A 24,141-nucleotide genomic window follows, 5' to 3' on the forward strand; every position below is an offset into this window, starting at 1 on the left:
AGCTGTGAGGACCACCAGACCTGCCCTCTTGGGAAGGCTTCTTTAAGAGCAGTGATTAATTGGCTAATTCCAGCTGTTCCTTCATGTAGTGGCCTAGTTCATTTTAGCAGAGCAGGCCTGCCTGCCAGCCAAGAGGCTAAGCAGAAAGGGCTGCCACCTTTGGGAGATGCCAGCATCACCCAGCACTTTAACGGAGTTCAGAGATTTGCAGAGGTCACTGACGTGGCAGAGAGGACATGGCCAGGGCAGGAGATAAGAGCCTCAAGGTCCGGGACCCCCTGGATGAGGAATGCAGCTGTTCCTGTTTGAGAGAAGCTTCCTCCCAGTCTGAGACCTAGTGACCTTTGCAACGCATGCTTGAGATTGTCCATCATCCCTCACCATAGCCAGAAATGCAGCTCTCTGGAGTGGAATGAGGCATCTACTAGCACCAGCCTGAGAGAGAGTGTCAAGGACACTCTCCCAGCTGAAGCTGCAGATTAATTTGATTGGAGCTTGGCTAGCCCATCACCTATTCTTTCAAGGAGCACCACGGATCCTTCATGGCCCAAAGGAGTCAGGATATTGGTCTTGAGGAGCATCAGTTAGGGGCACCCAGCAGCCGGGCAAGCCCTTTCCCCTGCGCCTTGGATGGGTGCTGGTTCAGTACCAACTTGGAGGGAAGGATGCTATCCACGGAGCCGTCCCTGTGACACATTTGAGGTAGTAGTGTGCTAACCACATCATGCCTACCTTGGGGTAGGTGGTTCCTGGCTCACACGAAGGTTACAAGATGCAATGAGAGTCTAGCCTGCTCGAGTCCTAAGTCCCATTCCTAAGTCCAAACACAGGGCTTGGGCAAGAACCTTAGAGCATTGCCTGAGCCATATTGGAGCAGAACTGGGGGCCTTCACACTTGCCCCATGGCCAGGGTTTGGGTTTAGTCCCGTTGGTGTATGGGGGAAGGTTAAGGGCTGGCAGCAAGGGGAGCTGGAAAAAACTCTTTCAGCCCCAGGAGCTGTACGTTTGGTCAAATGCACTGCAAGCTTCTCCCTGCTCTTCTGACTCAGTGACACTTTCCCAAGGGAGCAGGTCAGATGCCAAGTGCTTTAGAGAAACACGTCTCCATAGGACTAGGCCAGAACTGCTGGTGGAGGTTTGTGTTGGAGAAGCCTATCCTCGGAGGGCCCACCAAGACCACTGGCACTAGGTCCACTAAGCCTACACTGATATTGGCCTGTTCTGTAAGGGAGAGGGTTAGAGAAGCAGCTGCCTTCTACCCTCCCTGACCTGGGCAGACTAGGTCATTCCCAGCAGATGTTCATCCCCTAATACAGGGAGCAGGAGGGGGAAGAAGGGACGTTACCTTCTAAATATTTCCTGGAATCCAGCAGGAGAGATGGCTGGTCTTCAGCGTGAGCGTCCTCTGCGACAGAGAGCGTGTCAGATGCGGGGAGCCCTGAGGTGTCTTTTTGGCCTTGGATAGGATCCTCTGAGCAAGGTGGCAGGAAGGATAAAGCAGGAGGCACTTCTATGAGTTCAGAGCAAGGAGGAGGGGAAGGTGCATCCTCCACAGCAGCTTCAGGAAAGGCAGGCCGACCTGGCTGGAGGGGAGCAGCCGCAGGGATGGGGCAGGGTTCTGGTGGAGGAGACTTGGAATCACTTGCCAGGGATACTGCTGAGGGCTCAGGAGAAGGTGCATCCTCCACAGTGGCTTCAGGAGAGGCAGGCCGACCTGGCTGGAGAGGAGCAGCTGCGGGGATGGGGCAAGGCTCTGGTGGAGGAGACTTGGGAGGCTGGGAATCACTTGGCAGGGAAGCTGTTGAGGGCTCAGGAGAAGGAGAGGAACGGAGTATCAATGGACCAGTTGCTTCTGTAGTTGGAAGCGTCTCATTCTCTCTGCTGCTTTCAGTATCATCCAATGGGATTTGGCTTTGCTGATTACCTCCGTCTGCTGGATGCTGTGGACTCTGCAGGTGTCCTGCTTGGCTGGCCTCTGGCATGGCCCCATCTACACCTGCCTCCCCAGGGCTCTCCCAGGGCTCTTCCTCCCTAGGTGAGATCCCCAGCTCGGCAGGCTCCTCCAGGCTCAGCGACCTCTGGTCCTGGTCTTTGGCAGGAGTTCCAGAGGAAGCCTGGATGGCCTCTTCCTCCAAGGGCCCTTCACTGTGCAGGCCAGAGTCTTCCTCTGCTGAGAGATCCTGTTCCTCTAGCACAGGGGTCACGGACTCACTGCTGCCCACAGAGCAAGTGAGCAGCACAGGGCTGGGCATCACCTCCGCTGCAAGCAGCGTCTCACAGATGCTCTCCAGTTGTGCTTGTTCTGAGGCACACTTGGCCTCGGAGGACTGCCGAGCACCCTGGTCCTTGCTGGGCTGCTGGGTGGCACTGCCAGCGGCGAGTTCATGAGTGGGTGTTTCAGGTTCAGGCTGAACTTCGACCACCCAGTCTTGTGCTTTGCTGGCCCCCAAGGAGTCTGGGGTGGCCTCTTCCGAGGAGCTCTCCAAGACCCGCTCCTTGAGGCTGGCAAGGACACTTTGTGCTTCTGTCACCATCTGGCTGCTCACAGGACAAAGAGGCCCCACTTTGAGCTGGGAGGTCTGGAGGTTCCCGAAGGAGCCTTGTAACATGGCCGTGATTTGCTGCCGCTCACGAGATGCTGCTGGAGGGTCAGCAGGGTTCTCCACCAAGGCACCAGATGGCTCAAGCAATCCAAGGCTGACCGACAGGCTTTCTGCAATGACGGCTTTGGAGTCCAGCGAGTCAGGGCCCGTTTTTGTTGGCCCTGAATATTCAGCAGGACCCTCTGCTTCCTGGCTTGTGCTGGGACAGCCGTCCCCAGGCTCTGCGGGGGGCTGGTCACGAACAGCAGGCTCGCCGATGTAGATCTCCTCCTCAGAAGCCGTGAAGAGCAGCTGCTGATGGTTAGGCACTGGCATGTCGGCTCTTAATCTGGTGTGCGCTGAGCGAGTGGAATGTGGAGCTTCTCGCAGGGAGGAATAGTGCAAACACAGAGCCAGACTGTGTTCAGGGGGTTCTGGGGCCAGGCTGTGCTCTGCTGAAGACACCCCTGAGGGGCTGGGCACAAGCAGTGATGGAGTCCCTCTGCTGCTGATGCCCATGTGGAGATATTCCAGTGGTAGGACTGCTTCCTTCAGCTCCGTTGGAACGTCCCCCTCTTGCTGCTCTGTCAACTGGCTCTCTGCTTGTTCGGGAGTGCCCAGTTCTCTCCCTGCCCTGGAGGATTCTGGCTCAACTAGTCTGGTGCTCTCTCCCGTGCTCTCCTCAGAGGCCATGAAGCTGGAATCCGTGTGCATGAAGGACTGTGTGGTGTCCGGTGGCTCTGGAGAAGATTCTCTGGAGGAAGTGGCCTGGTCGGGTTCCTCCCGTGTAGAGTCCACAGTGGTCATCTTGTCATCATCAAGACGAAGTGGAGGACTGAGCGCTGCATGGCCTGGTGTTCGCCTGCCTTCCAGGGAGTCTCCACTGGGCAGGTCATTGCTGAATGCAGAAGAGCTGCCTTCGGAAGCTGCCTCCACACTCTCCGCCAGCTCCACCTCCCTCTCTCCTTTGGGCGGGGGAGTTCCTCGCCAACTCTCTTCGGGCTGAGCCTCTGCCTCCCTCTCCTCATCTGTGAGGCAGACCCCCTCTTCGGACATAGCCTCAGAGCCGAGCGCTTCCTCTTCCGGCCCATCGCCCAGACCCTCGCTCTGCTGCAGGGCGGCTGGCTCATCCTTTGCTGCTGCCTTCACTTCCAGAGGAAGTTGGGTGCTACCCACCCACTGCTCTTGGGTAGAGGCCCCCTTGCCACCAGGCAGCTCCTCACAGCCGGGCCGGTCTCCAGTTGTTTTCTTGGCCGTTTCTTCCGCATCAGGGCTCTCCATTTCCCCTTTGAGCACAATGTTATCGCTGCAGCTTGTTGAGACAGAGGAATCTTGATCCTCTCCAGCACCATGCTCAGGCTCCCAGGGAGACTCAGAGCTAGCTGTTTCCAGTAGATTCATGTTGCTGTCCCTCAACTCAGGCAAGTCTGGATCCAAGCTGCAGACACATGGGGCCTGGAACGCTTGAGCCCCTGGTTCGGGCAGGGTTTGGCCTGGAGCAGCTGCAGTGGGAGATTCCATTTCAAGTTGGTCTCCTAGGGGGCAAACCTGAGCAGAGACCGAATCTGTTGGGCTGCATGCCTCACTTCCTGATACAGAAGTGTCGGTGGCTTCCTCGGCAGATCTGGTCTGCAAGTCAAGGCTGACAGTGCTGGAACAGGGAGCCGGGGTTACCATTTCCACTGGTTCTCCCAGGCTCTCTAGAGCCTGAGCAGCCACCTTTGGCGGGGTCTCTCCCATCGCAGAGACGGGCGAGGCACCAAACTTGGATTCCAAGTCAGATTCTGCAGCCTCAGCCGTGAGCCACTTCTCTTCCACGCTTGCCATGAGCTCCTCTCGATTCTGGTCTGTGCTGCCATTCGTTTCTGCTGGCATCCAGCTGCCAGGAGAGGCAGGGCAGCTCTCGTCCAGTTGAGGTTCTCCTGAGTTGGAGTCTTTGGTCTCTCCTGTCCCTGAGCATGGCCAGACTGGCTCAGGGATGCGGTGGATTGCCAGGGCTGGCTTCTTGCCTAGGGCTTCTTGCCCCCAGGTTGGTTGGGTGCTCTCTGGAGCAGCTGTCGCCTGAGGGAGCAGGGAGAACTCAGTAGTGCTGAAGTACCTTTTCACATAGGTCTCGATCTCCGATTCTGAGCTCGCATCCAGCTCCCCGCACTCCTGCCTGAAGAACTGGCTGCTCCCATCTAGTCTCCTCTGGAGTTCCTGCAGGCCTTTCTGCATCACGTGGAGGTCCAGGCTCTGGGATGCGGCCTCCCCAGGTGGGAGCGGGGGCTCTTGGGGCTGATCCACTCCCACAGCCAACATGGGCTCGCTCTGGCCGGCTGCGTCTAAGAGCACGTTTGGCTGCATCTCATTTTGTCCCAGAGGGGGCAGGGAATCCAGGCTTGCTTCCAAGGACAGCTCCCCTTGTTCCTCGTTGTTGTTGACTTGATCGAGAGAGGAGGCCTCCTCCAGCTCCTCGTCAGAGGAGGAGAAGCAGGCGATCAAGCACTCTCCTGCTGGCTCACTGTCAGCTCTGGCCACTTCAGGCTGTTCCAAGCTGGCGTCATCGGAGGCTCCCAGTCGGGCTGCGAAGTGACCTTCCCTCTTCCCTCCCAGAGAAGTGCTGTCCTGGTCTAGGAGCTCCAGGAGGTGCGCTTCAGACTCCTTCAGCTTGGTGCCCATCTCAAATACAGAGGCATCACCGGCTTTCCTGGCAGTAGGCTCAGCGAGCTCGGTGGGAGCTGGCTTCTGTTTCCATGGCAAGGGTATCGCAGATCCTGTCCCATCCCCGCCTCTCCATGGTGCCACACACACTTCGGCAGTAACCGACTGGCTTAGTGGCTCTGCATTCTCCACGACTACCTCCAGCCCGGGGAAGGCCTCGGTCTCCTCGTCTGTATCAAAGCAGGCGATCAGACACTCTCCTGAGTTGGGGAGCCCTTTCTCCAGGGCCTCCTGCATGTCCGACAGCGAGGACTGGTGCTCTAGGGAGCTCTCTGAGGAGGAGCCCGTATCCCCTGGAGAATCATCCGCCTGGTCAGATTCGGCTCTCGGAGCAGATTCCCCGGGGGATGGGGTGCTGTCTGGTTTCAGAGAGGGGCTCCAGCTGCGGCCTGCGGGCGAGACACTGCCACTTCCTGGGCTGTCTTCGGAGTCGCTGTGTTCAGCCACTGGTGTTGCCTTGGGTTCGGCGAATGCCGCTGATTTCAGCATCCCCTCACTTCGGGCTGGTGGCTGTCTCTCTTCTGCCTCCCCCTCTTCCTCTGTGGTTCCTTCCAGTTCATCCTGGTGAGCCACGTTACCCTCCGGCTCAAACCCAACCTCCACCTCTGTGTGGGGGACTGTGCCCAGCTCCATGTCCAGAGCCGAGAAAGCCGCGTACTCCTCATCGGTGTCGGAGGCATCAGACGACGTCTCCATCTCGCTCTCGCTGCCCGAGCGGGAGGCCCCCTGCTCGGAGTCCTCTGCAGCCGGCTTCTCCCCTTCCTGAGCCGAGGGGGTCACCACAGCGTATTGCTCGGTGCTGTACAGCTGCTCGTCCGCCTCGCCGTTGTACGAGGCGGAGTCGGAGGACTGGGAAGTGTCGTCTTGGTAGGCGAAGGACTCGTCCACGCCCTCATTGATGGAGTTCTCCGACAGAGAGTGCAGGAAGGAGGCAGAGGTGCTGTCGTCTTCCTCCGCCCCGTAGACAACGTCGTTCTCCACAGACTCCCCCTGGGGGAACAGCGTGATCTCCAGCGACTCGGCCTCGAAGATCAGGCTCCCGCGAAAGGGCAGCAGCGTGGCAGGGATCATCTGGTCGTTGTCCGTGAAGTCTGATGGGAGCTCCGCCGAGGAGCCAGTGGTCTCGGCCTGCAGGCTGCTGGGCGTCTCTGCATCCGACGAGACGCTTGCCCCAGACACGCTGCTGGACTCTGACTGGAGGCCTGGCAAGGGGATGGGGGAGCAGGACAACAGGCTGGACTCCAGAGGCTCTTTGGCTGCATCCCCCATTCCCAGGTTGGCACCGGCTTTATCTGAGGTGAAGACTTCCACCTTCAGGAGCTGCCTGTCCAAGGGGCTTTGCAGTGGCTCTATTTCATCCCCAGAGTCTCCTCCTGGCTGGGGCAGGTCCTTCTCCTGAGCTGGCAGCAGCTCACCTGGCTCCTCCAGCTCTGTCGTGTGAGGGACCCATGCAATAGAGGTAGCAATTTCAGAGTCCCACTCTTCTTCTGGCGTGGTCTGACCATCCCCTTCCTCCTCTGCTGGCACTGAAGGCAGAGCCGTGTTTCCAGAGGAGAGTCTGTCCAAAGACAGGTCACCTTCCTCCTCCTCCAGCTGCTCAGGAGACAGACAGGAGCTCCTGGCAAATCGACCCGGCTCCTCAGAAAGCTCCAGCTCCGACAGGGATTCCCCATAAGCAGTGGAGGCTTCCATGGTCTCCGACTCAGCGATCAGGTTGGGAGAACAAGACGGGGACGTGCTGGAGGTGCCGGAGGAGGCCCAGCTGCCCCCCTCGGCAGTGATGTAAGACCCCGATGGAGAGGTGGGCGGGGAGCACAGCCCTTCGTTGTCCAGATCGCTCTGCTCCTCACTCAGGCTGTCCTTGGCGTAGGGGAGGTGCTTGAGGTGGGAGTAGACCGTTTTGATTGGTGTCGACGGGGCCGTGAAGTACAGGTCCGAATCCAGGACTGGTTTGACCTGTGGAGACTCCAAGGGCTCTGCCTCGGCCAGCTCATCGGGGGGATCTTTGGCAGGCACGGGAGATGGGGAAGGCACATCGGCCGTGGTTTCACCCTGAGAAAACAACTTCTCCTTTAGCGCCGCGCTCGGCTCTTCGGGCTCCCAGGGCAGCGGTCGAGGAGGCCGATAGACACACACTTGCCTGTTGTCTCTGGCTTTGGGGCAGGGAGACTCCCCCGGTGTGGCCTGGGCAGAGAGTTTCCCAGCAGCCTCGGAGCTGCTCTCTAGGATCGGATTTTCCTCGTCACTCGACTCCTCTCCGGCATCGGCCACGAGGCTTTCAGTGCCAGCTGCCTCTGATGCGGGAGCCTTGGCGTCCAGCAGCGAGCCGTGTGGCGCCAGCCCTGCGTCTGTCTCGTCATTGATGCTCTGGGTCTCCTCCCCCATCACGATCCTGGTGTCCAGCATGTCCACGCTCAGCACTTCCCGGAGGCCTTTGGGAGGCGTTTCCAGCAGGACCTGGCCGCACTCGCTCAGCGCAGCCAGGCCAGCGGGGGAGCTACCAACAGCGGTGTCACAGCTGGCTCCTTCCGGCTGGGGCCTGTCCTCTTTTTTGGCCGGCAGGAAGGCCAGGGCACCTGGGCTGCAGAGGGTGGGGTCCATGGCAACGGGGCTGGTACAATCGGGGGCTGCTGTCGGGGAGACCTGCAGTGGAGTCAGGGCAGAGGGGGGTGAAGAGTCACCGCTGGGGGTGGACGGGCTGGAGGCATTCCGCAAGCCATCTGGGGAGAGAGCAGAAGGAGAGACATTGAGTCTGGCACTTGCTCCAGGACTCCCCTATGCCACAGGGGGGCTAAGCCCGCAGAGCTGGCAGGGAGGCAAGGTCTCGGAGCCACAGCCTGGCACTAGACCCCTTGGATTAAAGCATTGCAACCCAGATTGGCTTTTCACCAGCCATGGGGGTCTGCCCTTCGTTGGAGCCTTTGAGTGGCCAGTTTTGTTTGCTGGTTCCCATGTACAAACTCCAGCCCTGGTTCCAGTGCCAGGGAGGTGGAGACTGGAGTCTAGCGAGAGGACACCTCCTCCCACCCCAAAAGCCTGTCTCAAATGCTGTTCTACTCTGGAGAGGGACTATGCCAAGCTGTCCCCTTCTCACCTCAAGAGATCCAATCCCATTGGCAACAAGACATGATCTTGTTCCACTACCCTCTGCAGAACCCGCCCGGCTAAGGAACCGCTAGTCGACTTGGTGAACAATGGGAGAATAGAACCAAGTTCCAATCAGCTACACTTGGGCAACCTCTGCCTTCAGCAGGGAGCAGGACTTGACCTGCAGAACATTGGTGACGGTGCATGAGGGGTGAATGCCAGCTGGACAGTTAGATCCCACAAGGGTTGGCAACACCGGCAATTCAAAGAGCACCATCTCCCTCTTGTGCACTGGTCACCCATGATCTGAACTCTAGAGTAAACAGTGCCATTTACAGAGTCACTTTTCGAAGTAGGGATAGTCCCAAATGCTGAAGGACAACCCCATTCAGCCGGGCGGAGGGTAGATGGTACTTCCAGCTGTAGAGGATGTTATTTCATTCATTTCCTTGCTGTATAGACTACACAAATAGTGCGTGAGACTGAAGTTTAGTGTTTCCTTCGGAAAAGTTTGGCCTATGATTTCAGTTTCATTAGTTCTAGTGTCTGATTTTAACCAGGTTTCTGTTGATCAGAAGTCAGACTGGACTGTGGACAGTTTTGACACAAGCATCTGCTTAGCAACCAAACCAAGCTAAAATATGGCTACCATTTAAAACGTCTGGAGTTTATGTGAACACAAGACAGCATCTCTCAGCAGCGTGTGATAACAAGTGTAAGACAGTCAGATACACAAGTACGTAAGTACTGGGCAGAGAGTGCTTAACTGGATTGTTGGGCAAGCCATGCTTGGCAGACCCATGCTAAAGAAACCAAGTCAATTTAGTGTTGCTGAAAGGAACCGACAGAGCCTTGGAGACCCAGATATTCTTTCTATGGAGCAAGCTTCCCCAGCCATTTGATTAGCATGTTGATCAAATTATTCATTGTTTGCAGTGTTAACAGGAGTTTAGCCCTTTACGTGGTTCACGGATTGATCCTGGTTTGTATAAACCACTGGCAAATACTCTACCAACACATTCCAGAAAGCTTCTCACCTCAGCACCTGGCTTTTCACGGTGTCTGTCATTGGCAGGGAGATAAACAAGGAATGTGTCCTGAACCCCTTTGGGCAAAGAGCCATTGTGAAACCCCAGGCTTGGAGGTTTTCACCCACATCCAGCACCCAGCCAGGCTAAGGGAACAGATCAGGACCTGCAAGGAGCAGGATGGACTCCCTGCTTCTGTTCACTTCTTTACCCAGCTCTAGTCTCTGCCCTGAGGCGACCTGGGGGCCAGTCCCCTAGTTTAGGTCTAGGGAATCGGCCACCAAACCCCACCACTGCTGCCTCCAGCTCTGCCGGACTAGGAACAGAGCCGAGATCAGAAATTCAGCTCACGCTGACAACCAGACAGCCATCGGCGGGGGAGCAGCTTTCAGCCACATCTAGCCCAGATGCCAAAGCAGCTGTTGGGCGAATGGCTCTAGATCCCATTTCCAGTCCCTCCCCATCCCCTCAGATAGAATATCAGGGTTGGAAGGGACCTCAGGAGGTCATCTAGTCCACCCCCCTGCTCAAAGCAGGACCAATCCCCAGATTTTTACCCCAGATCCCTAAGTGGCCCCCTCAAGGATTGAACTCACAACCCTGGGTTTAGCAGGCCAATGCTCAGACCACTGAGCTATCCCTCCCCCCGGGATAGGCAGCTATCCCATTACATCCCCCAACCCAGTTCTGTGGTTAGAGATGGCGGGTCAGGCCTCAGCAGCTCCCTGGGCAAGGTAGGAAGAGGAGCAGAGAAAGAATTACCCGTAAGCGTCCAGGGAGGCCGAGGCAGTTTCCTTGTTTGATTGGAGAGCGGCAGCAATTGGCTACCAGAAAGCGCTCACCGCTACAGCACTCGGGGCTCTCGCGTTAAACTTGCCAACTCATCCTGTCGCCAACAGTCGCTTTACCCAGCCCTGGCGTGCAGCAGCTGTGTAAGGGTGCCAGGCACGACAGGACAGATTGGACCAGGACAAAGGCTTCCTGATCCACCCGAAGCAGTACCTTCCCCAGGTGTGCAGTCATGCCAAGAGAAACCCGTGTCCTGGCCAAGTTCTAATGCCTCAGAATAGCCCGGAGTCTTGGGCGAAGCCAGCAGACTCTGGTTTCAATCCCACCCGAAGAACACAGCCCACGGAGCAGATCCTGCCGCGGTGCCGGGACACTGAGTACCAGTGCAGAAAAGACAATGCCACTTTCTGGAGTCAGAGCCTGGGCTGCAGCACCCTAGATGTTTCCCATTGAAATGCTGACTCACCCCCATGCCCGCTTCGCGGATGTCTGGGAAAGAATCCCGCTGGAGACAGCCGGGCCTGCAGCCAGCGCGCACACAATGTACACTGAAGGGACTGCCGATTGGCCATTTCTTTAACTCCATAAGGCAGCTCCGTCTCCAGAGGGAGACGGGGCGGGATGGACTGAAGCGGCTGTTGACCTGATCACTACACCTGAAGGTTCAGTTGGACGGGGCGAGTAGCACTAAGGAATGCCACTCCCCCTTGAATGCACAAGGCCAGGAAACTTTCCAGGGTGCTGGGAAGTAGTGTGGCCTAGTGGGGAGGGCTCTGGACTGGGGCTCCCTTCCTAACTCTGCTACCGATCTGCAGTGCAACTTTAAGCCAGAGAAAGGTGATGTGATCTCATTTCCTTTGTCTGTTTAGGAAAATTTCTGTGGGGGCAGGGACTGTCTGTCCAATGCCTGATCTGTTTGGATCTAGAGCAAGGGTGGCCAACCTGGGGCTCCGGAGCCACATGCGGCTCTTCTGAGGTGAATATGCGGCTCCTTGTATAGGCCCCAACTCTGGTGCTGGAGCTACAGGCGCCAACTTTCCAATCTGCTACAGGGAGCTCACTGCTCAAGCCCCAGCCCCACTCCACTCCTTCCCCAAGGCCCCCACCCCTTCCCGAGTCTGCCCTTGCTCCTCCCCCCCAAAGCCTCCGGCACACCACAGAACAGCCGATCGCGGCGGGCGGGAGGTGCAGGGATGGAGGGTTAGGTGCTGCTGGCAGGTGGGAGACACTTGGGGCTGGGGTGGGGGCACTATTGATGTGTTACTGTGGCTCTTTGGCAATGCACATGGGTAAATTCTGGCTCCTTCTCAGGAAGAGGTTGACCACCCCGGTCTATAGGGTACTGCAGCGCACAAGAGAGGCGGTTGTGGAATAGATATTAAAATGGGAATGGCCTCCAAGCCCTGCTCCACCCTAGACTCTGGATAGCAGCTTCCCATTCAACCACCATCTCCCCATGTCTCGACTTAGTCACAGTCTGACGTCACGGAGCGAGCGATCAGAGACACCACAGACCTGGAAACCCAAGTTACCTCTTCCAGGGTTCTCCCCAAAGCCACCATCCTCCTCCTCCCCTCACCTGCACCCCACATGGCCTTTACAAATCTCTATTTCCTCTCCAAGTGTCACGCATCTACATGTGTAGAGCCTCAGCTACATGCAGCCATCTCTGGGGTGGGGGAGAGGGAAGTGCAACTACCTGATGAGACAGGGTTAGCCAATGACTGTTCAGTGGTGGCAGATGACAGAACAAGGAGTAATGGTCTCAAGTTGCAGTGGGGAAGGTCTAAGTTGGAGATTAGGAAAAATTTTCCACTAGGAGGGTGGTGAGGCACTGGAATGGGTTATCTAGGGAGGTGATGGAATCTCCATCCTTAGAGGTTTTTAAGGCCCGGCTTGACAAAGCCCTGGCTGGGATGATTTAGTTGGGAATTGGTCCTGCTTTGAGCAGGGGCTTGGACTAGATACCTCCTGAGGTCCCTTCCAACCCTGAGATTCTATGAAGCTGCTCCTAATAAGAGTCCAGGGGAGTTAGGAAGCTCAGACAGGACTTGATTAATCCTCATCCTGTCAGGTGCATGCAGCTCCATTTAGCCAAGACAGAAGGATTAAGGTCTTGAGATAACCCTGGGGGGTTGGAACTGGTGGTTCCAAGAATTCAAGGGTTTCCAACCTGGGTCCTGGCCTAGCAATTCATCCCCCCCCCCCCCCCGATTACCTAGCACATTCAAGGGAGCGGAACAGACAATTTGTAAGAAGGCAAAAGAAAGCGTTTATTCCGCCATACGCAGGCTTGAGGTTAAGGCCTAGGACATGGCAGACCTGTAGTCTGAGACCTTGGGCATGTTGGCCAGTCTATGCCTCAGTTTACCCACCTCCACAATGAGGACAATGCTTGCATGTCTCAGCGGTGCTGTGAGGCCATAGCTGTGAAGCGAGCTCTTTGGATGGGCCGTACTACACTAGGAACGCAGAGTATTCTGGTTTAAAGAGCAGGGGCCCTGGGGTTCTGTGGCCAGGACAGCTGGCAACTCACTGGATCTGCTCCTCCATTCACCTGTCTAGAGAGGGTGCTCGGCGTTGGCAGAGCAGTCATGCTACACCCTGACAGTCTGAGCTGGACGGACGTGCCCCAAGCACACAAAGCTGGGGGTGGGGTGGGGGGAGAGGAAGTGGAATGGCCCAGGCTCCAGCCCAGCCGTGCCCTGGAAGTTAAATGAGAGGGAGGAAGGCAGCTCAGACAGTGGAAATGTCCCTAGTGGGGGAATGCCACAAGCCCACCTGCTTTTCAAACACTCCCCCCTCCCCCAATTATCGAGCTGCTGGGTGGATAAGTGCATCAGAAGGCGAGACACAAAATAAACCCAGGGATTACAAGGCAATTGGCAGGACCATGCAGCGCACAGACTGCAGGAGCCACCTGCAGCTAAACCCACATAAGCCACTGCCTGAATATTTGGCAGGTATTCCAGTTAGACGAACAGGAGAGGGAGGTGGCGGGAGGGTCACTATTTATACACAACCCCTTTCATCCAGGGGTCACCTGCTATAGTAATCAGACATCCTAGTTCACCGAGATGCAGCCACCTCTGGGGTGGAGTAAACACACTGCTCCACCTCTAGCGTCCATTAAGGTAGCTCAGCCCCAGGAGACCCAGGCTGGATTGCTACTCACAAGAGTCTGCTCAAGGCCTTCGGGCTAGCTCGCCTCTCTTATTCTGTTCCCACCAGCAAGACAGACTGTAGTTCAGCCAACAGTCAAACCTAGATGTTCCTTTGCTTAATTCCAGCCAGCGCAGCGAGTACCGCTCCCCTTCGCCCGGGCACAGCAGCGTGTCCTCAGACAGGAGAGGCAAGGCGAGGCCCTGGGGATCTCTAGCTACGAGCCTTCCTAGAAACACCGCGAGGGAAGCAGGCGGTGTCACTCCAAAGACCACCCTGACAGAAAGCTTTTCCCCTTCACTCCTGGGAGCTACAAAGTGTCTCTTGTTCCCATTCAGCCCATGGCACTGGAAAGGAAGGGACTTCGGGGGACGGGTCTCCTATCTGGAGGAACTCTTGGGATAGTAGCAGAGGCCCACCTCCGAGATCCGAGCCCCTGTTGTGCCTGGCATACGTCCAGAGGGTCTTTGCCCCCAAAGCTACTCTTTTGATTGAGACACGAAGGAGGATTCTCCCCGCCCACCAGGTGGGGTCTGAGCCACTGAGATTCAGTAGCTTGCTCAGGAAAGCGGTGGCAGAGCTGAGAACAGACCCCTGATCCGATAGCAGAGGGGAAGCAACTTCCAGGCACTGCAGCCCTGAATGGTGAGCGGCTTTGCAGCCCCTTGCCAATCCCCCAGCCAAGCGAGCAACGCCATTGGCTGTGTCAGCCCTGTAGCATGGCCTCTGCTTCGGGCAGTAGGGCGGTTCTCGTCCCAGCGGGATGATGGGAGAGTTTGGTTTGACTCACCATGTCAAGGTATCACTAGTGCCCGGCAGGCTCGACTGGCAGACGTCAGTAAGGCAACTGTCAGGTACTTCCACGTTGGAAGGCTAGAAGCTGCCCCGGGAGCCTGCCCTCCTGCCCCATCCTGTGTCCTGTAATAGTGTCGTTATTACCGAGATTTCGCGGCTTACATTCCGCTGCTCTCCTATGCAAGGCGAGGTGCATTTGGAGTAACTAACATCTATCAGGGAGGAGAGGACAGAGACGATTGATTTGCTCCAGCACCATTCCCTACGCTCTCCGGGAAGGCCATCCCGAGCTATGACATCCTGCTTACCTCCAGGTTTAGCTTCCGAGCTGCCCAAACGACAGAACTGGGCATTTCCCTCCGGGGAACATGCAAAGGGCATTTGGATCTACACCTGAATCAGCTCCAACCAGACTCCCTGAATTCACGCCAAGCACTGATGGGAGCAGCTGCTGGAACGTCCCCTGCCATGTTCGGCTTTGCACCACGCCCAGCGTTCCTCTGACCTCAGCTCCATTTTGCTCGGCAGGGCTCGACGTCCGCTCTCGATTCCCGAGCGGGACGTGGCGCTGTGGGAGCCTCCCCAGAGGAGCTGCACGATGCCGAGCATGACCTTGGGAGCGCGATCAGCATTGCAGGAAAACTTCTACACCAGACAAATGATAGTTTCAGTCTTCGCCATGGAGACTGTGCCCTGACTTAAGGCATGCTCAGCCTTTTTTAAATGGCTTAAAAAGCTTGCACTAGAGTGCCCCTAAGGAGGTGTCCTGCTCCCCTGCTGAGGTATCAAGGTCTTTTCAGAGAGGGGATCCAGGAGCAGCCCACAGCTCACAAGACAAGTGCAACGGACCAGAGACGGCTCTGGGACACCAGCAAGGCAGAGCACTCAAATGCACCAAGGAGACAGAGGGGGAAAAATGGCTGGGTTTTGCCAGCTTCCCACCTCTTGGGAACTCAGACGTTACTTGAGCATCAAGCAAGTGCTGTGTTCAGCTGGTGTCTCCAAGGAGCTCCCATTACCAGAGAAGAGACTCGGCAGGACCAGGAGCCGCATTGAAGGGAGGGCTGGAGGCAGCTAAAGTGACCCAAACGTCAAACCACTCCCCTCCCCAGAACCTCACTGGAAGGCAGCTCCCCAGAGCCTTTGGCTGGGGAGTGACCAGTCTGAACGGGTTTAGTGGCCTCTGGCAGGAAGGAATGGTCTTCCAGCAAGAGAGTTATTTGCCACCAACTGGCAGTGGCTAATTAGAGCCAGCTCCTGCGGTCAGGCCTTTGGTCATGGATTTACTCTAAGGTGCCACAAGTTCTCCTGTTCCTTTTGCGGATACAGACTAACGCGGCGGCTACTCTGAAACCTGATTTAATCTAAAGTACTTCTCTGCCTGCTCCCCCCATTCCTGTAACATCCAAGCACCTCACAGTCCACTGTATTTATCCTCACAACCCCCTGCGAGGCAGGGCAAGGCTGTTCTCCCCATTGCACAGATGGGAAACTGAGGCACAGACTAAGGGACTTGCCCCAGGTCACTCAGGAGCCTATGGCAGAGCAGGCATTTGAAGCCCATTCTCCGTCCTAGACTTGGGCCCTGACTACTGCTGGATCACTGGCTTCAGGCTCCTAGGGGCGGGAGGAGAACAGATTTACTTGGGTACCTTTGAGCAGCCAGGTTGGATTTGTTCACTTGAGCCACTTCTGCAGCTAAACAGCACGACTTGCTGCCTGGGCTCTCCCCACAGAGCCCCACAGCTGGGATTAGCCACAGCAACACAGCCAGGGGGTGAGAAACCCAGTCCATGCACACATCAATCCCACGCAGGCACTGCAGCTGGCACTTCCAGGGCTAGCGGCACCTCTGTGCCCTTCCTGGGCTCCAAGCACACCCCTGGGGGTCAGGCCTTATGCGCTTCCCTCTCCTCGGGTGGAAGGCTGCAATTCTACCACGTGGACCAGGCCTCCAGCCCCCTCTAGCGATCTCACTCGCCCACCCAGGGGGCTTGCCTGCGTTCTGCTGCCAGCAGTTCTCCCTGACCAGCCACAGCGACCAGCCGGCCCGCTGAAACCAGACTGGCTGTTCCCACAGGAGGAACAAAGCGGAAGAGAACGTGGATTTGAAGGCAGCTAAAGAAACTTGTGTTTAGATCAGAGGTGGGCAAACAGTCCACGGGCCACATCTGGCCCATGGGACCATCCTACCCGGCCCCCGAGCTCCTGGCCTGGGAGGCTCGCCCCAGCCCCTCCCCGGCTGTTCCCCCTCCCCCACATCTCAGCTCGCTCCGTCGCAGGCGCAATGCTCTGGGCAGTGGGGCTGCGAGCTCCTGGGGCAGCACAGCTGCAGAGCCAGCCTGACCTGGTCTCTGTGCTGCATGGCGGCAGCAGCGTGGCCTGGCTCCAGCCACCGGTGCTCCAGGCAGCGCAGTAAGGGGGCAGGGAGCGGGGGGGGGGGGGGTTGGATAGAGGGCAGGTGAGTTCAGGGTGGTTGTTGGGGGCAGGGGTGTGGATGGTGGTTGGGGGGAAACAGGGGGTTTAATGGGGGCAGGAGTCCCAGGGGGGCCCCCATCAGGAATGAGAGGAGGGGTCGGATGGGACAGTGGGCAGTCAGGGGACAGGGAGAAGGGGTTGTTGGATGGGGCAAAGGTCCCGGGGGGGGACAGATAGGAGGTGTGGTCTGGACCACGACCCCCTCCCCTCACCAGCCCTCCATACAATTTAAGAAACCCAATGCGGCCCTCAGGCCAAAAAGTTTGCCCACCTCAGTTTAGACTAACCCTAGGGTTCCCATCCCTGATGGTAGCAGAGGCAGGTCTAGCCTCTGCAGACTTTCCCTCCCCCCGACCAGGTACCTGGAAAGGGGGAGGGGGGTCAGTCTGGTTTCCTGGAACTGCTTCCCAACTGCCCGTGCAAAGCTGCCGGGCTCTTTTCGATTGGGAGTTGCCAGGTCTTGTCCCATCCAGCACTGTCTCCTCACAACTCCCTAGTGTTTGAGGGGTGGGACATCCTGAGCCATTGTTCTCCCTCCTGTTTGGTTCTCAGGAGAGCCCCTTATTACTAAACCATCCCCAGTAACCAGGTCAATATACAGCATCGGCAGGTTACTGCAGAGCGGCTCCGCATCCCGCCCACGCAATCAGGGAGATACAGCGCGAAACTCCTGCAAGTCACTGCAAAGTTCTCACCGCAACAAGTTGCTAGTCACACACCGCTTCCCCCCAGCAACTAATGTGTGTCATGAGTAAGACCTTAGTCGTTTCAGCATCCTTGCAGACTGGATGAGCCGATACTAGCTCAGAGACCGTTTTTAGGACAGTTTGCAATGCTGATGCTTGTCCCATCCAGCACCATCTCTTGACTACTTAGACCACAGGAATCACCAGTTTCTATTGGACTAATGGCCCCTCGAGTCCAGTATCTCCTCTGACAGGAGTCAATACTAGATGCTCCAAAAGGCACAAGAAACAGCATACGGGACTGTTGTGGAATACACAGCAGTTTTCCTAACCCCCCCCCTCCATCCGTTAGTAGCTGTTTTATGTAACCTCTTTCCCTGAGTGGTTCATGGCCATGTAAATGTCTAGTCTCTTTCGAGACTAAACTTCAATTGTAAGCCTGTCAGGGCAGGGGCCATCTCACCTGTCTAGACTACAAGATGTGTTGATCTCGACACGTTTAGAAAATACTTTGCACCCTGAGAACACTTCACCGCCGAAGGAAAAAAATCAGCCGCAAAACTAACGAATGGGGAACAACGGGCTAGGCAGGAATACGGCTTAAAAAGGATCTGGGGATACAGTGGATCACAAATTGAATGAGTCAATGCGGAATATTAATTTTTTTCGCAACTGCATCACACTGTGTTAACAGGAGTGTCTTAGGCAAGACTCCGGAGGTAGTTGGCCCATGCTACTCTGCATTGGCAAGTCCTCAGCTGGTGTAGTGTGTCCACACAAGAGAGAGCAACAAAACCATAGAAAACCTGACCTAAGCTTTCTAGGAGGAAAGGTTAAAACAAATGGGCATGTCTGGTCTTGTGAGACGACTGAGCAGGGGGACCGGATAACAGTCAACTATATTAAGGACTGTTCTAGAGGACAGTGATCAATTGTTCTCCAGGTTTAGATAATCCCTAGTCCTGCCATGAGTGCAGGGGACGAGATGACCTCTCCAGGTCCCTTCTAGTCCTGTGAGTCTATGGCCACTGGAAGTTAGACAAGGAGTAATGGGCTTAATCTGCAGAAAGGGAGATTTAGGTCAGGGAAATCAGGAAAAATTTAACTCGCAGGGTAGTTAAACTCAAACAGGCTTCCGCGGGAGGTTGTGAAAGCTCTGTCACTGGAGGTTTAAGCACAGGTCAGACTAACACCTGTCGGGGTGGTCTCGGTTTACCTGGTCCTGCCTCAGCACAGGGGGCTGCACTAGATGCCCCTCAAGGTCCTTTCCAGTTTACATTTTTAGAAGGAAAAAAACCCCAAAGCACTTCAGAGTTACAGCTAGAACCACCCCCCCTCCCCCAGTATGCAGCCACATCTGGGGTGGAGCACAGCAATCACCCCCTTCAGCATTTGGAGAGGCAGTGACAAGTGCTTTACTCAGCTGAAGCCCCACACAGAATCTAGCTGAGCAATTATTGCCCAGTCTGCCCAAGCCACTGGGGCCAAACCCCATTGTGTGAAGTACCACGAGCTGTCAGATACTCGTAGCCGTCAGCTTTGACATCAACAGTCACCACTGCAGGCTCACACGGCAGCTCTGACCTGACCCACCGAGTCATTAGGAGGCAACCTACCGAGTAATTAGCCTCACTCCCTGCAGAGCCTGCATTGTGCATGGAGGATTCCCCCCCACATGCCAACCCCCCGCAGCTGACCCTATAGCCACAAGCTGCCTGAGGAGCTGCCAGTCACTCTGAGCAACACCCCAGCTCAGTTGAGCACAGCCCAATTGTCCAGCTCCCAGCACTGCCCTGGGGGTGGCAGCACCAGGGCATCACCCCATTAGCAGCTGCAGCAAGGACAGGGCTGGGAAAGGAGCAGCAGGGAAGGAGCATTGGAAACATCCAGCCCCAGTTCAGTGCTGGGCTCAAGAGCCCTAGAGCCAGCAGCACAAGGCAGCAAAGAGACCGCTAGGTAGACATCCCCCACCCCAAGCCCTACAATGCAGGGCCCACTGCCAGGTTCCCATAGGGCCAGGCCAGCCCCCATAGCCACAAAGACCACTAGAGAGTTAGTGAGCAACACACTGCCACTGAGTAAGAACTGGGACCAGCAACTCATTCCAGAGCCCACCCAACAGCCAAAGATTGGGGTTTATCTGCCCAGCTGACCCCCAGCCCCACAGGGAGAAAGGCAAGACAGCATAGCCCATTAACAGAGCACAGCTAGCTCCCACACCCCCTCACCCCAGTGCTGTGGAGTTACCTGTAACTGGCTGCAGCTGATTCTCTCCTGAATACATTGGGGAGTCAAGTCCAATACCCTGGGAAACTCAGAGAACCTTTGTCTTCATCAGGCTGGAGAAAAGGAGCCCCTCCAGCCAGCACTGGGCTAAAGCAGTAAAGTCACCCTCCTTCTAACAAGAAGGGTAGGGCCCAGTATCCTTTCTAGATCAATAGCCACTAAGAGGAGTCTATCATCCCCTAGAAACCTACAGGCCCCGCCAGGACACCAGCTTTTATCAGGTGGGAGAAGGGGCGGATCCTGAGTGCTGCAGTGACTTCTGGGACGCAGGGGGCGGGGTTTAAAAATCCTGCCTTATATAAACCACATTGGAAGCTTTAAAAGGGAAGTTTTTTAATTTTTTCCTGCTGCCTCTAGGTCCTTTCAGGCCTGGCTGTGCTGCCTTTCTCCCTGTTGTAAGGCTAGTTCCAGTGTGGGGGGATGTTGAGCAGGAAGGGGAAGAAGAGGCAATGTATAGGCTCAGGGCAATGGAGGGAGGTGGCTAGGGGGGTTGGTGAGTCCCCTCACTCAGGGTAGCTGGGCGCTGGGATGGGGCAGAAGGGAGTGAGGATGTTGAGTTACTGAGGGGAGCAGATAAGTGGGAGTAGGTAGCTGTCTTTTTCCCCAGGAGTTGAGTCCTTGCTGTATTTCCTTCACGCCCTGCACCCCCAGCACATGCCTTTTGGTCCGAGGTTGTTCCAGAGACGTGCTCTGAGGAAGGAGAGCTGGGCTCCGGACCCCTGCAAAGGGCAATGGGGCTCCCCTAGTTCAACCTCCGCAGGCAGTCTGAGCTGTGGGAGGGTGGGGTTGCTGGAGCCCTGTCGGTGTTCCCATACTCCGCAAGCTGGGGCTGGTGGATGGGCCACCATACAGGAACACCTGAGAATTGCTTTGTCGCCCTCCTCTCTCTGAGGTTGCACTGAGCCACCAGCCTAGCGCAGGGTGGGGCCGTGGCTACCTGGTGGTGTGTGTTTTTTTTGGGGGGGGGGGAGGAGTGTCTTGAAATAAGGTTCTGACCACCTGTTGCACTGCAAATCCCATGAGACTCCTTGTAAGCATTGCTTCAGTGTCTTGCCTAAACTTAATGTAGGTAATTCCATTCTCCCTTGTAAAGTCCCCCCACCCCATTACATCATGTGGGCTGTTAGACAGCTGCCCTCTTCCACCCCAGAGGTGGCTGCAGTTCAGGGATGACTGGGCTAATCTTTCCCTATATACAATCAATTAACAGTGAGGCCCTACCTACATAGATAGATATCACTGTGCGGCTGAATTGAGCCTTATTTCTGGGGCCTGTTTAATTGATAAAGGGCTCAGATCCCTGAATGAAAGGCACTATAGAAAAGCTAAGTCACGTGGGTCACGTCCATAGAGTATTACGCTGCTTGGGGCTTGGAATGTGTCGACTCTTGCATTGCATCCTGGGAAGAGGTGCGTCAGGCCCAAACCCCTGCAGCTCCGCGGGAACAGCAAGAGACCTAACCTGGCCAGGGAGAATTCGTGCTGCCTGGTTGCCAAGCCTGGCTCGTTAAGAGGCAGGCATTGCCCGCAGCACTTGGGAGAGGGGGTACAGGTGTCCCCTCCAAACCAGAGAGGACGGACAGCTCTGGAACCGGCTCTGACGTGTAGGTTTCCCTGGGTCGGTGTGGCGAGTCTCTCTTGTTCACACAGCAATGCTCCCGGTGCCCAAGGGATGCCCACGGGGGTGCCTGCTATTAAACACCCTGCTCAGGTTTTAGGAGCCATGCACTAGTGAATGCAGCCAGCGCAGCTCAGAGTCACCCCGTGCTCAAGGGCGACCGGTCTATGAGCCAAAGTCGGCGGTGGTGGCGGTGAGACAGAAAATGGGTGTAAGCAGCAAAGGGACCTCCCTTTGCACCCATCTGGGATGGGAGGGGTTTGCAAAAGGATTGCCGCTCACGCCGAGGGGCTTAGCCCGGAGCCTGCCCCTGCTTACCTCAGGCTGGAATTTGGCCCATTGCTGCATGAGCTTCCAGCTAAACGGCTGCCCGCTTCCCCAAGCTGTTTGTCGGCGCAACAGGCCGAGCGAAGGGATCGGTGAATCTAGACGCCTGGCCGCAAACAGGGGAAACGGCCCCTTTCCAACCAGCATCATCCACCTGGTTCGCTGAGGAGTTGAACCTACAGCTGGGCCCAGTCCTAACCTCCCTTTGTCCTGGCCAGATTGGCCCCAGCTCCAGGCTTTGCTTAAACTCTGGGTGATCTGATGCAGGGGAGAGAAGAATGAAGCTGTAACACCTTAGCCAGTGACCTGGCTCTGTAGCTTGAGAAATCCTACGGAGACACCCCTCACCTGCCCTTCTCCCTGTTAGCTTTGTGCATTCAGAGCTCCGGCGTGTCTTTCCAGCCAGTATTTGGACTGATAAGGTTGACAAACATAACAGCCACAAGGGTCAGGTTTTCCTCTGCCATTCATATTTACCACACCAATGCCACAGAGTTTACAAAGGGGACTAGTTAAAGGACATCCTGCCAACTTATTTTCTCTGTTCCAACTTGGGGAACTACATTCTGCCTCCATAAATTCCCCTGTGGTTTTTATTGGCTCAGTTATTCTGACCTAAATTATAGTAGGACATGGCTGCGTGTTGTCATTCAGCGACTGCCTTCCTCCTCGTCAGTAGATCTCAAAGCGCTTTACAAAGGAAGATAGTATCATTATCCCCATTATACAGATGGGGAAACTGAGGCAGCGGGAGGGGACATGACCCGTCCAAGGTCACCCCGTAATGGGTCTGGGGAGCATGGCACATTTCAGAAAGCAAACTCCTGTTTTGGTCTGCCTAGATTTTTTTGTACTGTACCTATCCCTGAACTATCTGCTCGGGCTGTAGCCCAGGGTTCACTTTTGATCAGGTTTCTACAGCCCTTTATGGAACATACATTGCCAGGCAAAACACGGAGGCTGGGGTGAAGGCAATAAATATAGTGCAGTGACTTGCAGGGAAAATGTGAAGGTCGTTTAAAGAAACACAAGCTGAAACCTGGCCCATTCGACGTGTGGTGAATGCAGGGCTAAGATACCCAAATCAACTTAACTCTGTCCTCGTGCCCCTGGCATCCTCCACGAATCAGAGAGAGGTGCCTATGACGAGCATGGCGGTTAGCTGACAGCCGCAGCGCCGGTCGGTACCTGGGCTGCTAAGGATTTCTTAGAATCTGTTGCTATGGCATTGCACCTGATGATGCAACATTTCAAACCACCTGGCCTCTGGTTTCCACAGCAGCCTGTTCGCAGCCTGAGCCACGGGGTATGGGGGGCTTAAGAGGTCTTCAGCACTAGCAAGCCTGCTTGCTGTGGAAGGGGAAGGGTTAAAATGGCTGCAGGCTTTCCAGCCCAGGGATAAATACTAGGAAGGTGGGAGCGGGGATGGCTAGGCCTTGGCTTTGCATTTCCATAACACCTTCCATCCACGGATCTCACCATAGCAACCGTCGCCAGAGAACCGGAGCAGGTGACACACGTTAGTCAGCTCAGCCTCTCGAACGCCGGTGAGGTCGGGCAGGATCATTATCCCCATTTTGCAGATGGGGAAACTGAGGCAGAGAGGGGCAGTGAGTTGCCCAAGGTCACCTAGGGAGTCAGAGTCAGGAATAGATTCCAAAGCTCTAGATTCCGAGTCCTTTTCTGTAACCACAAAACCCTGCTTCCTCTCACACAAAAGCGGGGTCCTGCCAACCGCCTGCCTGGGGCTGTGTGCAGGTAATGGTAGTGTCACCTCCCTGAATGTAGCTAGCTCCTGTCACAGCCCTAGTCACGGTGCTGCTGCCCTTCGTCAGGGGTCAGAATGAAATGCTGACGTTCTCTAGCTGTTCAAGCTATTAAGGGCAGTAAGTGACAGAGGTGGGATTAGTGCTTGGGGATTGCGAGCTCCCAGCCCCACACGCATTTCTCTAGGCCAGGTAGTGAGCAGCCAAACACCACCACCTCCTCTCCTGGTACGACAGGGCCGAGCCGGGGCTCCCCTCTCCTCCCTCCTACAGCCTGGGGTGGGGGGTCACCTTGACTCTGCCATTAACCAAGCCCTGAGCGAGGATGACTCCAGCCTGGAGCCTGTCACATGATCCCAGCTGTGCAGGACACAGAGCAATGCCAGAGCTGCACCTGCTGCCGGCTTCCTGTCTGCCAAGCCATGGCCGCCCACTCAGACACTCTATCCCTTGCCCAGGAACTGGGGAATAAGCAGGAGCAGATCTAGGCCAGATATGGCTGGGCTGGAGCCAGGCAGTGGGGCCTGATGACCATGAGTCTGTTTCTGGGAGAAGCAGGGAAAGTGGTGCCAGGAAATGTGGGGTCTGTTCAGATATGGGGGCTCTCCCGGCTGCTGGGGGCAAGACAATCAGGGCAGCGGACCCTAGATCTGCTCTAGGAATTATTTGGGGCCCGTTCTTTGGCCCGGGCTATGCAGGAGGTCAGACCAGATGATCACAATGGTCCCTTTTGGCCTTGGAATCTAGAAAATCCTGGGGTCAGAGGCACCGAACGGGGGGTTGCCTTAGGGCCCGAAAGCCATGGATGGTTTGGGGGGCAGGGTTATGAAATAA

General features: G+C 56.2%; 1 protein-coding gene across 3 annotated transcripts in view; it reads right to left on the reverse strand.

Moving 5' to 3' along the window:
- Positions 1-24,141, reverse strand: part of LOC101950025 (NAC-alpha domain-containing protein 1) — a 48,100-nt gene that overhangs the window by 12,227 nt on the left and 11,732 nt on the right. For 2 of the 3 annotated variants that reach the window (XM_065582529.1, XM_065582527.1), the window contains exon 2: positions 1,346-8,005. In XM_065582529.1, the coding sequence (XP_065438601.1) occupies positions 1,346-7,886 (6,541 nt within the window). In that variant the 5' untranslated portion in view covers positions 7,887-8,005. Of the gene's footprint in view, positions 1-1,345; positions 8,006-19,557; positions 19,734-24,141 lie in introns of those variants that run through there. The other variant, XM_065582528.1, reaches the window with a different exon arrangement.

Source organism: Chrysemys picta, chromosome 2, assembly GCF_011386835.1.
Source record: "Chrysemys picta bellii isolate R12L10 chromosome 2, ASM1138683v2, whole genome shotgun sequence".
Taxonomy (NCBI): Eukaryota; Metazoa; Chordata; order Testudines; family Emydidae; genus Chrysemys; species Chrysemys picta.